The sequence below is a fragment of the Mus caroli genome, unplaced genomic scaffold (assembly GCF_978045245.1).
Source record: "Mus caroli unplaced genomic scaffold, Mus_caroli_1 scaffold_15, whole genome shotgun sequence".
NCBI classification, from domain to species: domain Eukaryota; kingdom Metazoa; phylum Chordata; class Mammalia; order Rodentia; family Muridae; genus Mus; species Mus caroli.
In genome coordinates, this window is record NW_028227270.1 from 24,891,392 (window position 1) to 24,907,564 (window position 16,173).

General features: G+C 43.9%; 1 protein-coding gene across 3 annotated transcripts in view; it reads left to right on the forward strand.

Moving 5' to 3' along the window:
* The first annotated feature begins 2,063 nt into the window (after positions 1–2,063).
* Ankdd1b (ankyrin repeat and death domain containing 1B) overlaps positions 2,064–16,173 on the forward strand; it is a 52,753-nt gene continuing 38,643 nt past the window's right edge. For 2 of the 3 annotated variants that reach the window (XM_029468535.2, XM_085831329.1), the window contains exons 1-3: positions 2,064–2,235; positions 5,907–6,010; positions 10,014–10,112. In XM_029468535.2, the coding sequence (XP_029324395.1) occupies positions 2,064–2,235; positions 5,907–6,010; positions 10,014–10,112 (375 nt within the window). The remainder of the gene's footprint in view (positions 2,236–5,906; positions 6,011–10,013; positions 10,113–16,173) is intronic. The other variant, XM_021180917.2, reaches the window with a different exon arrangement.

Sequence of the window (16,173 nt, forward strand, 5' to 3'; positions counted from 1 at the left end):
TTCAGGACTGAACACTGGCTACTGTTCTCTGACTGAGCTGTGTTCCACGTTTATTTGACAAATAGATCCTAAGCCTGGTGCTACAGTAAGGACTGGAGGTAGAGCAGGGGAAGCCCGAGGAACCTCCTGTCTTTGCAATGTTGAATGTTAGATACATGCGAAACAGTACTTGTTATATCCAGACAAGTACCATACAGGAAAGGAGGAAATAGAGGACAGAAGAAAGTGTTCACAATATTCTAAAATAGAGTGATCAGAGCAGGGTCCTCTGAGGAAGTGACAGTTCATGGAGATGAGAAAGAGGAGTTTGTGGAGAGAGAACTGGAAACTGAATGCCCTGCAGCAGGAGATATCAAAGGAGCAACAGAAGGGGAAGAGCCCCACTCCCCAGATGCCCCACCCCCCCAGACACCCTACTCCCCATCAGACGGCCAGAGAATCAGAACGCTGAGATAATTCATTTGTAATTTGAAAAAGAAAACACATTAAATGCTTTATAGCTTCCTCTTGCCCAAACTCTAAATCAAACAGTAAAGTGTTTACCATGTGAGTGTGGGTGGGGTCTGTTGTCCTTTTGCTAAGGGAGACCTAGCCTCACTACATTTCTAGAAGAGTGTAGAGCAATAGTTCTCAACGTTTAGGTTGCATGTCAGGTATTTACATTACAATTCATAACAGTAGCAAAATTATAGTTATGAAGTACCAAAGAAATAATTTTGGGATTAGGGGTCACCCCAACACAAGCAACTGTGTTAAAGGGTCGCAGGCAGCCTTAGGAAGACTGAGAATCACTCGTGCAGAGCATAAAATCACAATGCTTCTTATCTTGTTGAGAGCTTTAATACGGAGAGAGCCCAGTTGGGAGTTTGGAAGCGATCTGTGTGCTGTAATTATTAGGATAACACGGTTCAGAACTCTGTGGAGTTAGTCTGATTTCCACTGTTAATATACTGATACTCTTTTCCTGTACACACTCATCTGGTATTTGGAATTTTATTTATATTGTTTTGTATCCCATTTTCCATTCACATATGATACTTTGCATGTTAGTCCTGCCTTATATTTCTACTAGTATTCGTTGTCGTATATTTGCTATTGTTTGGATCATAATACCCTACTATAAAAATTAGGCCTTTTTTTTTTTTTAAGTTCTAAATGGAACTCTGCTAGGGACACTTTGTCATGTTGGGTTTTTCCCTTGATACATCGAGAAACACTGATTTGAATTTAATACTGAAAATTTGGTGCACAGTAATTAGAAAGCAAAGCAAGCTTTAAATGGACATCGATATATATATATATATATTTTTTAAATTCATTGTTAACGTGTATGTGAGTACCACTGAGGCCAGAAGAGGGCATTGGGAGCCCTGAGGCTGGAGTTACAGCTGGGTTGAGCCACCCAGAGCTGGTGCTCGAATTCAAACTCTAGGCCTCTGCAAGAGCGGTAAGTGCTGCTGAGCACTGAGCCATCTTTCCAGCCCTAATATTATATAACTTATATTAAAATGAAACACCTCACCAATTCTTAACAGAAAATAAAAGTCATTTTATCTCTTTTATTTGAAGTTTATTGGAAGAGTCAGGATTTCTTGGACCTGTTTCTGAATTATTTTTATTTCTAACAAACCAGCCAAGAAAGCTGATAATTTCATGACTATCAAATGAAAAATTGAGTCTTTTTTTTTTTCAAGGAGGAAATTCTGGAATCCCAGCTAGGACGTATTTAATATTGAATTTCCAGTAATGAGTATTGACTATAAATCAAACCCAGATATTTTTAAACTGTACAGGGAACTGATGGATCATGAACTGAGCATTTCTGAGAGCTTGTAGATTTCTTCAAACGTTTCCTTTTGTGTAGAGCCAAACCCTAGAGTACCTGGGATGCCACACCTAAAGGCGGACACCGCAGACCAGCCCAAGACAGGGAAGGGCTGGAGAACCGAGGGCCTGTGCCTAGCCACTGGCTCCAAAGAGAGCAGGCTCAGTCCTGCGCTCCTGCGGGGCGCATTTGCAGTCCAGCTCCAAACCTTAGTGGGGTCCCCACAGCAAGGGTGACCATGAACAACGAGAGTGCCCAGGGCCACGGAGCGAGGACTCCGATGCTCCAGGCAGCCAGGGGCCTAAAGGCCAACCTGAGGGATGCAGCCACCAGACCCTGGAGGAGCCTGGCCAGGATGCCGAAGCCCGAGGTGCAGGACCCGGAGGCAGCAGCTGCAGGACATGAGGGCTGTGAGTTCTGGGATGAGGTGTGATGGGCAGAGGGTGGGCTCAGGCCAAGAAACTAGAGGAACACTCACTGAAGTCTGGAAGGATACAGATGCCTGGCGACCCTCAGGATGTCCTCCAATGCTGCCCCCCACCCCTTACTGGCTGGTTTTTAGCTTTGAAGTTCTTGCCACTTAGTGTTGATCCACACCCTATACTCTGGATGGGAGGGTCGTTTTTCTAAGCGGAGGAGGAGATTGTTTAAAGAAATGAGTAAGCCCTTGTCCAGATAAGGAAAGAATTCCTTGTGCCTTTGTCTTAAATCACGGTTTGCGCGCAGATTTATTTGTGTGACTTCAAGTCACTTAACATTGTTGGGTTTAGGTTTCTAAAGCTTGGGGAATAGATCAGCTATGCCTCAGGAATAATGGCACAAACTGAGCGAGGCTACACAGAGGAAGTCTTCAGGAGCTGGAAATAAAGGACTCGAGTCTCTTCAGGGCACACTATGGGCTCCCATAGGTGAGCTCTTTCCTGAAGCCCCGGCCTTGGCAACTGTATATCATTTCCTTAATATAATGTGTAGTTACTTAGCTTCTTCCAGAACTATTTTCTAGGGGCTAATACTTTCAAGAGATGTTTTAGGAGGACAAGGCAGCTCCTGGGTCTGTGGGGCTCGATTTCTGTTGTGGAAGAGGCTGATGGATCATGAACAAGGAAGTTACAGGGGTGACAATTTTAGGGAAAGGCCACGAAGTAAAGTGACCTGGGTGGCACAGGGCACTTTAGGTCAGGAGACAGAGCACGTTTGGACAGGCACTCAAATGAGAGGAAACAACCAGCCACGGGAGGTCCAGGTAGAAACTGAAGCAAGCAAGAGTCAAGAGGATGCAGACATGGAGTCCCTAAGTTTAAAATGGAGAGAAGGCCCAGCCATTGAGGAATGAAGCGGAGAGCTACTGAGACTGGAGAGGGTTAGACTTCAGATGGTGAATGTCTTCTAAGGGTTGAAAGCTCCGCACTAGCTAAATCTTTTAGTGGGTGGGGTTAGTGATGTGTTTATAAAAAGATAAAGGCAGGGCTGGTGAGATGGCTCAGTGGGTAAGAACACCCGACTGCTCTTCCGAAGGTCCGGAGTTCAAATCTCAGCAACCACATGGTGGCTCACAACCATCCATAACGAGATCTGACTCCCTCTTCTGGGGGGTGTCTGAAGACAGCTACAGTGTACTTACATAAAAAAAAAAAAAAAAGATGAAGGCAAAGGGGGAATATGTCCTATGGAGGTGTGGTGAGGTATGGAGAAAGGGGATGACTCAGCGGGTCCATGCCAAGGCATCTCTTCCCCCTGAGGGACCAGCCACAGGATGGTATAGTATAGAATAGAGTTTATTCGGGGCATGGGGAGGGGAGTTAAGAGGGTAGTAGAGGCAGAGAAAGGCGGGGGTGGGGTGGGGGTGGGGTAGAGGAGTAGAGGCCAGTCATGAGCATGTGGAGAGATGGGGGGAAGGGAATGGGGAGAGAGGCGGGAAGGGGTGAAGGGACAAAGAGGGAGCAAGAAGGCAAGAGAACAAGAGATCAAGAGAGGGAGGAGGGGGCAAGCAGCCCCTTTTATAGTGGGTCAGACCTACCTGACTGTGGGCAGGTAACTGTGAGGAGGAACATAACCTAGCTGTTGCCAGGTAACTGTGGGGTGGAGCTTAGAATGCTAACAGTTAGTGGAAGGAAGTTTTCATATCACTGAGAGACAACCTCAATCATGAGGATTCCATGACAGACCCTATTCCTTTCTTCTAGCTTCTCCACACATATCCACTGTGCTCTCTTGTGCAACCACAGCCCAGCCACCCCACTCCCACCCCACCCCCAAAACCTGACCACGTGGCCATGGAATGAGACCTCCGAAAGCCAAATAGCCCTTTTCTCGTTCTTTATCAGTTGTCTCGGGCATTTTGCTAACACTGGACAGTAGCTAGAACAAGCCCACTCCCCCTAAGAAAGAAGCATTTAAGAAACAAATTTGATATTGTATTTTTCTCAATTTCAGGCATTTAGATCAATGTGCATTGATAGAGCATTGGCAGTCTTAATTTGTGTTTGCCTCGTGGTAGTGGTAACATATTTTATCACTTTGATCCCTCTTATTCTCTTGAAGTCTTTTCTCTGTATTTAAATTGGGTTGTTGAACTTTGAGAGCTAAGTATTCTGGGCGTATTGCATTTGCCAGAAATATTCACAGCCATCATAACCTGCTCTGCAGCATAGCTTGATCCTCGACGGCACTTCCCATAAGAGTGCAAGCTTTACATTTTGATGAAATACATTTATGAACTTCTTTTCATTTGCGGCCATACTGTTGTTGTGCATGTTAGAAATCTTGTTGAAAAAAAAAAAAGCCGGGCGTAGTGGCGCACGCCTTTAATCCCAGCACTCGGGAGGCAGAGGCAGGCGGATTTCTGAGTTCGAGGCCAGCCTGGTCTACAAAGTGAGTTCCAGGACAGCCAGGGCTACACAGAGAAACCCTGTCTCGAAAACAAAACAAAACAAAACAAAACAAAAACAAAAACAACAAAAAAAGAAATCTTGTTGAACCATAAACTATGAAATTTTTCTCATTTATTTTCTCCTAAAAGTTATAGTTTTGTGCTCTTCATTTACATAGATAGTCCATTTGTATATAAGATATAAAGTTTATATCAGGCTTCAATATGGTGCCCAAATATTTAAATACCAGTTGTTGAAATAATTATCCACTCTCTGTTGTCAAAACTTACAAACATTTTTCAAAAAATAGCTGATATTTGTGAATGCTTATTTTTAGGCCTAGAGAGAAGAGAGAATTGTGTGATGTCATGTTCATAGTAGATGTGAATTCAATTTTATGTCCTTCCTTCCTTCCTTCCTTCCTTCCTTCCTTCCTTCCTTCCTTCCTTCCTCTCTTTCTTTTTTCTTTCTTTCTCTCTCTCCCTTCCTTCCTTCCTTCCTTCCTTCCTTCCTTCCTTCCTTCCTTCCTTCCTTCCTTTCTTTCTTTCTTTCTTTCTTTCTTTCTTTCTTTCTTTCTTTCTTTCTTTCTTTCTTTCTTTTTGTTTTTTCGTTTGTTTTTTGAAACAGTGTAGCCCTGGCTGTCCTGGAACTCACTCTGTAGACCAGGCTGGCCTCAAACTCAGAAATCTGCCTGCCTTTGCCTCCCAAGTGCTGGGATTAAAGGCGTTCACCACCACCGCCCGGCTGTCCTTTCTTATAAATGAAAATAAAACGTGTTCATTCCTCTTGGCTTTTACCTGTGTCTTGACAGTGAGCTCATTTCAAGATTTTGTTCCCACAGGTCTGGCACTGATTCTGAGTTTTGTAGATAGATGTTTTGTCTTTGTAAGTTTCAGGTCCCTCTCAGTCTCATCTTGTCCCCTGGGAGGTCAGTCTGCTGCAGCCCTCTGACCTGTAGGCTGACAGCAGGCCGTGGGGCTTTGGGGGGATGGAGGGGAGGTGCTCTTCTTGAGCAGTGCTTTGATTAGGGCCAGGGATGATGGTGGAATCGCAGTGTCCTGGTTTAGTGAAATACTCAGACAAATGCACTGTGTCCTCAGAGCACAGCGGGGAAAGTCTCAGGGTTGCCATTTCAACTTTTCACATGAAATGTGACAGACAACTGTGGCCTCCATCACATCCCAGGGTCATGCTCGCTCTCTTTCTTCCAGTGCTGGCAATCGAGAGAAGCTTTCAGAATGCTGCTAAAAGCAATAATTTGGATCTTATGGAGAAGCTGTTTGAAAAGAAGGTGAACATTAATGCTGTGAACAATGTGAGTAGAAGTCACAAGTTTGACAAGTGACTCCATCACGTGACGGCTTGGGTTTGTGAAGGTCAACCGAAATCAACATAATTGAAGGGACTAGGCTGGCTGAGATGTGGGGGTCTGCTGTGGGTGTTAAAGCTAAAGGTGGAATTAAGCAGCAGAGCAGGCTCCGAATGTTTTCTTTAGGAGAGGGAAGTGTGCAGCATCTTATGTGCATCCTTTCAAAGTCTGTGGGTAGGTGGGCAAGTCCACCATTGAGATGTCAGCCTTAGACTTAGTCCTAGATTGTATCCTGTGGATCAGTTCAGTCTTGCCCATTCTGGAAAGCCAGGCTATGCTTTGCTGTAACATCTGAGCCTGGGCATGGGCCTGCCTCTCTCTCTCTCTCTCTCTCTCTCTCTCTCTCTCTCTCTCTCTCTCTCTCTAGATACCCAATATGGTTAGGGTTTTCCAGGTTTAAAATTCAAAGAAGTATATGGGATTTTCACTTTACTGCTTCTGAAACAGAAAGCATCCACATGTTGGGCCATGAAATCTGGCTTTTGTTCTTCAAGTACCGAGGCTTTGGGTGAGACATCCACTGCTGGAAATGTGGAGTTCCTAGTGCTTGTGGGGAGTTCCTTCAAGGTACAATTTATCAGCATGAGTGGGTTGGGAGGTAGACTCTTGCTTAGGGTGAATTGTAGAGTGTTTTGAGGTCACAATGGCAGATGTGGATTTAATGCTAAATAAAACACAAGCCTCAGGGACCCTGCTTGTCCAGACCCCTTCCAGAGCACTGGGAGGACTCTAGCAACATTGCCCAGGGATATATGATTTTCATAAGACTTGAAACATGAAAACATTATAGCAGCAACAAATTATACATTTATGATTTGGGCTTTAAAGAGAGCTCCCCAAGTCTTGGGAAATAGCTCTGTCAGTAAAGTGTTGGTCACACAGCATGAAGACATGAAGTAACACAAAGAGAAAAGTCCAGGCTTGGTGGCACAAGCTTGTAACCTCTGTGCTGAGGAGGTAGAGCCTGAAGCTCTCTGGATAGCCAGCCTAGCCTGACTGGCAAGTCTCAGGTCCCACTGAGAAATGCTTCCAAAATCAAAGTAGATGACTCCTGAGAAACAACACCTGGGTTGGCTTGTAGCCTCCACCTGAGTCACCGTGAGTACGCCTACTGCCCTATCCCATCCACAAAAGGGCTCCCTGAATAGATAGCCTCAACTCGGGTGTCAGAAAACCGGTACCGATCTGTCTCATGCTAGCAGGTCATGGAAACAAACTGCATGGCCTAAGTCCTGCAGCATCTGCAGCAGAATGATCGTTAGCAGTTGTGTGTGGAAACATGAGTATATGTGTGGGGTATGTGCTCATGTGTGCACTTATGGCAGTTTATATGTTCATACATGTAATTCATATTTATTTGTACTTTGACATATTATATATTATTACTAATTCTACTAATATAGTCTATATAATATATTTTATATTATATACAAAACTATATATAACTGTCTGTGTGTGTGTGTGTATGTATATCCAGAAAATAAAAACATTACAGCATAACAATTCTAGGAACAAAAATATAGGGAAGGTGAGAGGAAAGAAAAGAGTATAGGAGGAGAAAAGAAATCCTAAGAGCTGGTTGGGGCTGGGGGGATGGCTCGGCTATAGAGCATTAGCTGCTTTTGCAGAGGACCGGGGTTAGATTCCTAGAACCGACATGTCAACTACAACCACCAGTAACTCCAGTTCCAGGAGATTAAATGCCCTCTTCTGGCTTCAGTGAACATGCATGGAGACAGAGGCAGGGGGATCTCAGGAGTTTGAGGCTAACCTGGTCTACATAGTGAGTTCCAGGCCAGCCAGAGCTCTAATAATGAAAAGAAAACTAAAGAAAAAAAGCTGCCATGTAAAAACCTTTGAGAACAGTTAGTTGCTAAATTACAGATATTTATCTTTTTTAAATATTATGAGTATGGGGGTTCATTTTTGAGTAAGTAAAGCAGTAGTCATTTTTCTAACAAGCAGGATATACAGTCTCTGGTATATGTTTAAAACAGTTTAAAATTTTCTGCACAAAGTAGTTGTAATACTTGCTTTTAACCTTCAGCTACACACACGCTAGGCAACCTACCACTGATCTATTTCCCCAGATCTGTGTGTGTGTTCATGACAATGTATTCACATCTGCGTGTGAGTAGGTGTTCACATAGGCGGGCATGTGTATGGAAGCCAGAGGACAGACATCCTTGGGTGTCAACCCTTCCCTCTCTGGCTCATTCTATCTTTCCTTAATTCTACAAAAGTGAACAGGCTCTCTATTCCATCCATACAGAGTCTGTGGGTGGTCTGGAAAGCCCACCCTCAGGGTTAAGGACCTGGACTTGGTCCTTAGATTATAGCCTGGAGATCAAGCCCAGCTCTCACACGTGCTAGGCAAATGCTCCACACTGAGGTTTTGAAATGTTCTTTCTAATGACAGCTATTTAATCTTGTTCATAGCCATTTATTGTCATGGCTAGTTGCAGTGTTCCTTAAAAATCTGTGATGATACATATTTTTTTAAATGTAAGTGATATGGTTACATTCTTATACAAATAAAGCTTATGGGGGAGAGCTTATAGCCCAGATCTGACATGATAGAGTAAACTCTGGGTTGCAGGCAATGTCAAGGTGACTTGTGTTTTGTTAAACACCACCAATTTAGCAATCAAGAAAAGAAAACACTCATTTCAAACCGTTCTTGTACTTATGCAATTACCTGTGTAAAACAAGAGTATTCTGTTCATGCTCAGGCATCTTTGTTGGAGAACTAAAACTGTGCTTAGAATCTGGGGAATGTGGCCTGGATATTACTGATAAACAAACCATCTATTGTGGAAAATGAGTAAATTGCTTGTGGCAACCCAGGAGCAAAATGCGGCTTTTCCTTTCAAGTAGAGGATTTCAGTAGTTTGTTTTCTCTCCCCTCCCCATTCTCTAACTTCCCTCCTCTCCTTTCCCCCACTTTCTCTCTTCCTCTATTCTTCCTTCCCCTTGCTCCCTCTTTTACTTTTTTCCTATTTCCTTCTTCTCTCCCTCCCTTCTTTCCTTCTTCCCTTCCTTCCAAACCAATTTATTTGCATCTATGCTAATTACAGGCTTTACTATAAAAGAGGGATGCTAGAAAAACAGCACAAGGATTAAGAGCACTTGGCTGCTGCTCTTACCAAGGATTTGGTTTCTTTCTCAGCCCCTATATTGGGGCTCATAGCCATTGTAACTCCAGTTCCAGGAGATCAGAATTCTGGCCTCTTTGGGCACAAATGTTGCACATAGATGCATGCAGACAAAACACTCATACACATAAAACGTAAAGACTGTAAAAAAAATAGAGAAGAAAGCAAAGGAACAAAACTGAGACAGGAAACATTGCTGAGAATTATCCTCTTGGCTAACGCAAGGTCAGCAGCTTTGCTCTATCACATTCTTCCTGATAGATAGGATTGGAGACCCTGACACTAGGAGCCAAAACCAGGCTTCCTCCTTAGGAACTGTTGATCTCAGTCATTCTTTTACAGAAACAAGCCATCAGCTAGCATGTAGGATGTACAGGAAAAAAATGCCATTATTAATGATTGCATACAAGGAAAACTACACTTCCTATTGTGTGAATGACATTTTGGTTATGAGACATAGTCTTACATTGTAGCCCAGGTTGGCCTCAAACTTGTGGTTCCCCCTGTCTCCGACTCCTGAATGCTGGGATTACCAGCTTGGACCGCCAGTTCTTATGCTGTCCAAAGGAAAAGGCAAAAAATGCAACCAACCAACCAGAGTGGGAGTAGTCACTAGGAAAGTGCTGGCCACGTGAGAGACAAGAGGCCGAGCCGGACATGGTGGCCAGCCTGGGCTACAAAATGAGACACTGTCTCATAAACAAAAGAGGATCCAAGATAACTAGAAGATTCAGGAATGGTAAAGGGGGTGAGCAATGGTCAGATAACTGAAGAAACAAACTATGTCTCCTCAGATGAACCGCACAGCCCTGCACTTTGCCGTGGGGAGGAATAGTTTATCTGCAGTGGATTTCTTACTGAGACACAAAGCCAGGGTGGATGTTGCTGACAAGGTAAGCTCACCCTCAGTGGGTAGACTGAATTGGAGTATAACCCGCATACCAGGAAGGCTCATCACTACAGATGTCTTCGTCTCGTGGGCACACTTCCATCAGCAGTGTGCATGACTGGAGAGGTGCTCTTTGCACCCGGTAACTAATTGTTTGCTCCTGACCTCGGACTTGGGTTTTCACTCATTCGCCCATACTGACCTTATGCCCTAGATTCCATTACAAAAGTAGTATAATCATCAACCCACGTGATGGCTGGATCCGTGAAAGATGGAAGCTAGTGAGTCCCACGAACCCAATTTTGCCCTGTTAACTCTGAATCTAAATAAAAAACATCAAAGCCATATCCTGAGCCAGGCACAGGTACCGATCAGGGTGTTCACTTAACGCCATCTCCCTTCTAACCTTATGGAAAAAGTATTAGTAGACTATCCAGTTTATAGATAAGGAGATTCAGATACAGAGCAATGAAAGGTCATGGCCCTCAAAGTTAACTTTTATAGTTCCATGGGACTAAATATTTAGGAGATTAGAGGTATCATTTTACACCAGGTAGTCATCCTCTTGGCTTTGCCGGCAACCATAGACAAAACATAAATTTGATAATTCTGGGAGTCTTTCTTTGTGTTGCTAATGAGGGCAGATCTCTCTAGTTTATTGTCACGGTATTGGTGAGCAAGTAGATTGTTATAGAACAACCCAGAATTAAAAATTACCACTGACTACATTCTTACTTTCTGAGTGTGACCAATTGTACAGCAGTCATGAATTCCTGGGGAGGGACACAGAGAAGGAGAGACACAGAGAGACTGAGAGACACACAGAGAGACCGAGAGAGAACTAACAACAAGCAGAAGCCTTTGTACTCAAAGCTGACCCATCTCAGCTACCACTGATCGCTGTGGCTTTACCTTCTCGAGACTTATTTTTTTAGATAGGATCTGACATCTATGTGAAAACATATGACCTATAATCTTTGAGGCTGGCTTCTGTTAACTCAGCAAAGCACTGAGCACCCCCAGCCCCACCCCTTAAAAGAGCAGCATTTTTGTTCATGCATGTAGCCCCGTTTATCTATTTATGTGAAGGACCTGAGGACTGCTTCCAGTTTGTTATTATTGTAGGTAGTTGCCAGTGCTGGGAAATGGCCCAGATAGCTGGAAGATAGCAGATAAGCTATCTGCTGCACGCATGTGAAAACCTCAGTTTGAAAGTCTAGCACCCACCCAAGATGCCAGGCAAGGCTCTATACGTATACCTATAACAGTGGGGCTGGGTGCAAGAGTCACAAAGATGGGTGGGTTCTGTTGCCTCCCTTTCCTCCAGTGTAGCCAAAATGGTAAGCTCTAAGTCATTGAAAGACCCTATCTAAAAAAATAAACTTGAGAGCAATAAAGGAAAATACCAGCAATCCACCTTGGACCTCCATATGTGTGTGTTTATGTGCACACAAAGTAAAGCCATTGCAAACATCCTTGCATGGTTTATGCAAGTGTAACTTTTTCCTCTCTTTGGTATGTGACACTTCTGGGTCAATAGGGCGTGTGGATGTGGCTGAACACCTATGGACCAGGGAGGCCAGGATGTGTTCATCTTCAGCAACGGTACAGGAGGTCAGTTTTGCTTTGCACCGACATGGCTGCCTGTGATTGCCTGGTGTTTCCTCCATAACTTTTGGTCATCCTGCTCAGAACGTAGGCGTCTCCCTGTTTTGATTTGTGTTTCTTCACCAGCAAATGACATCAAGTATCTTCTCACCTGTTGCCATTCATGGGTCATCATTTGTTAAATCTGCTCAGACGCTTTTTTAGCGCTGGAGATGGGAGCCAGAGCTTTCCACGTATTAACAGAGCCTTCTACCACCAACCCGCATCCCCAGCTAGATCTTTTGGACATTTCTGAGAACTGGGTTTGATTATTCTTTTCTTTAAAATTTGTTACATACTCTGAAAACAGGTCCAAGGTTAGGTGGGTGTACTTTGCATTATTTTATCTTATCTGCAGACTCTCTTCTCAGTGTTCACAAAGCAGAAGTTTTTAATTTCGATGAAGTAGAATTTTTGGCACTTGTTTTGGACAGGGTCTCATCATATAATGCTGGCTGACCTGGAACTTGCTATGTAAACCAGGCTGGCCTTAACACAGAGCTCCTTCTACCTCTCGATGTTTCATGAGTGGTGGGAATTCAAGCAGAAAACAAGTTGAGTTCCTAAAACCACAGATTCCTATTAGAGTCATCATTCTTTAGAGGCAGGAAATCACCATGTACAGATGTACATTTCCCCCAGAGGACCCTCCATGTCATAAAGTCTTCTGCTGCGAAGTTGGCAAGCTTAAGCCCATGGCATGGGTGACATTTGGCCATATGCCACCAAGCCTGGCTTACTGTTCCTATTTTTTAAAAGGAGTCCTGATACTGATAATACGCATATGTAGGGATGATTTGCCTAACCATGACAAGTTTCTCATATTTTTCTTCTAAACATTTTACAGTCTTATGTTTCCATTTAGCTCTGGCGTTGCTATGGTTTCAGCATGTCCTCTGTAGTTCATAGAGCAGAAACAATGCCTGGAGCCACAGCACCGAGTGATGAGATCTTTCAGAGATGACAGCTCCTAGCGCTGTGCCCTCATTGAATAGATTAATGTTTTCTCAAGGCAGGGCTCCTGATAAGATGAGTTCCCCGCCCCATGTTATAACACAGCTCACCAAATAGCCTCCAGATCCATGAGCCGAACCTGTTCTTTTCCAGTTGTTAATTACCCATCCTGTTATCACAGCTATTACAGCAGCGTAAAAACAGATTAGGACCAACGAGTTCCATCTTAAGTTGATTTTAGTCCAGAGCAGGAGTGGGTTGAGGTGGTATGCTTGTTGCAGAAGGCTGACCAGGTTGTTACAACTTTTGAAACTTCAGTTTCCAAAAGTTTTGCAATTCACATCTGTCCCCAGAGCCAGCCTGAACCTGGACCATAATCTTCACCAGAGTTCAGTTCCCCAAACTGTTGTCACAGTGTTAAGAATCAATTCACATGCAGCTCACGGCACAATCTGAAAGTGTACACAAAACCTCCTTCTTGTCTACAATTCGGTGTCCTCTACATGCACTTTCTGTGTCCTCCTACACATACACCATGCCCCAGATCCCCTAAGCTGTCAGGGACAAAGAGAGCAACAAAGGAAGACTCTACCACCTTCTCCTCCTCGGGGGCTTCCTTCTGTTCCTTATTGCCTATGTCCTGGTCAAGAACTGGAACTGTCTCGAGTCTCTAGGAAAACAGCCAGGAGCCCTCCCCCAGCATCATTGGTGCTCCTGAGTTTGGGTTACCTTCCTCAATCTGCCTATTATGTTTACCCTTCCACAATCCTCTGATAGATGGATTTTATCTAGAGAGTTCAGCTGCTTTGGGTGGTAGAGATGGAGTGGAAGACACTTACTCCATCTTAGCTGGACTCATACTCTACAGAGCAGGGCTATGTGGTGAGACACTGTCTATAGATAGGTAGATTATAGATAGATAGATAGATAGATAGATAGATAGATAAGATAGATAGATAGATAGATAGCAAACCTAAGGTAGAGAACAATTAAGAAAGACACCTGATGTTGACTTCTGGCCTCTACATGCAACACACACACACACACACACACACACACACACACACACACGCCATACACAAACAAATCCCAAAAAATATCCCAGGTGATTATATTTGGTATGAGTATAATGACATATTTAAGACATATGAGACATGGTCCTGGTCATAAGGATCCTGCTGTTGAACTGGGGAGCCAGGATAAACACTGTAACAGAACAGTACCATTGAAGGCATCAAAGGACCTGGGTCAGATGTCAGGCTCAGCCATTAAGAACTAAGGTGGGTGGCATCTAGGAGCTTGATATAAGCTAAATAAAAGGAGGTTCTTAATCCAGGATGGACAACACTCCAGATGCTCAGAAGATAAGGATAGACTGTTGTCTTCCATGCTGCTTCTAAAGTCCTTGAGTACATTGTTCCCAGGAGACATTATCACCTTGACTAGACTGATTATGGAGATAGCTCACCAGCGACTTTCCAGTGTTTTATACCTTGAAAAGCATGTGAACCAAGTGTCACCCATGTCATGAGCTCATGCTTGCCAGCTCCACATCAGAAGGCTTTGTGGCGTGGAGGGTCCTCTGGGAGAGATGGACGTCTGTACACAGTGACTCACTGCCTCTGAGGATCAATGGCTCCAGTAGGAATTTGTGGTTTCAGAAACCCAAGTGGTTTGCTGCTTGGATTCCCAGTGTTTAGGTTTTACAATCAGATTTTTTTTTAAAAGACTGTTTGCTTCAAAATTTGGAATGCTCTCTTAGGGGAAAGAGATGGTCTATTGCTATGTGATTTTACCACCTGTCCCAAACAGGACCATATGTAAAGCTAGATTTAGATTACTGAATATAGCAGCAGTTAGCATGGGATGCTAAATGAAGAGGTAAAATTTTGACTAATGCACTTAAAACACCTCAAGCAATCATGATAGATTACTGTTCTTGTAAAAGGAAGAGTGCAGAAGTCACTAAGTGTACTGTACACTGGAATTTTAAGTGTGACATGCACAGTCTCTGTGCAGAGTGACAGCTGAGCTATAAGTGTGATAGACCGTGTATATTTACAGCAGGATTTCTCAGCAGGAAGAAGTTGATGAATTGACATTTGAGATCATATAGTTCCTTGTTGTGGGACAGCCTTGTGTGTCACAGTGTCCAACAGCATGCCTGGCCTCTGCTCTTTAGGTGTCAGCATCATCTCTGACACATGAGTATCAAAAATGTCCAAAGACATTTCTAGATGTCCCCGGAAACAAAGCCCTCCTAGGCAAGAGGCTCTTACTTAGAATTACACAGTAATAGGCTGAGACCTCCTTGTTCTCGCTCCCAACCTGAACTCTCTTCACAGTATGAGGACACCTAAACAGAGTCTGGAGCAGCCAAAGAAAGGGCTTAGACATAACACAAATAGGAGAGGCCTACAGACCCTGATTTCTTGGTTATGTAGGCAGATATGTGCATCTAACAAGCCTGTGTCCTGGATCAAAACCATCATCATTTGAGGCACGGATGATGCAGTGGGAAGTCTGTACTGAAGGCATCAGTTGCTTTTTAACAGGGATAAAGGAGACAGAAAGGGGCACATGTGACCTTAAAGATAAGGAACAAGATAGCTGACTGTGGTTGAAAGGTGTTTGGGAGGCTGAAGCAGGAGTGTGACGAACTTGAGGCCAGCCTGCTTTTCATGGTGAGACCATGTCTCAAAACCAGAACAATCTGGAACATGAAGCTGCAGCTGAACGTTAACTAGCCTGAGAGAGATTACAGTTCCTGGCAGTGGTATGAGTGACCAGGCTCTGAGTTCTGGCTGTGCCAAAAGACTACCTTAGGGCTCCTGATTCCCACAGCGTCTTCAGCACAGGCTATGTGCCTGCATCAGTTTCCCCTTGCCTCCTGATGCCACCTTCTTACGCTAGCCAGTGTTAACTGTTGACTGTGTGTTTTCTTCCATGTTCCTCTCTGCTCGTTCAGTGCATGGCTGAACAATTGAGCATGCCACTTCCCACAGGTCAGGAAGTTCTGAGATGAATCTCTCAGTCTAACTCCTTTGTGCACACAGAGACCTCTGTGGGAGTTTTTAGATAGCTTCTATAGGAGTGGGATCCAGAATAAATGTGTCTTTTCTGTTTTCTTCTCTTGGTGCACTCTTCTTTACTCTGGTGGCTCCGCTTGCCTGTCTGAGAAGTATGTTTACTTCCATACTCTCAACCCATACTAACTGCATCAAAATATGTCTATCAATATTTCTGTGCACCATCCTATAGCCATGTACCCAGAGGTAGGTCTAAATACATATATTTGTGCATGAGAGATTTTTGTCTACTTTGTCTTTTATAAAAATGAAATTGAAGCCAATATGACGGTTCAGTGAGTAAGGATGCTGGCTGGCTCCGAAAGCCTGACCACCTGAGCTTGATCCCTGGGTTTCTTGATAGAGTCTCAAATACTATGCTCTAAGCTCTACAAA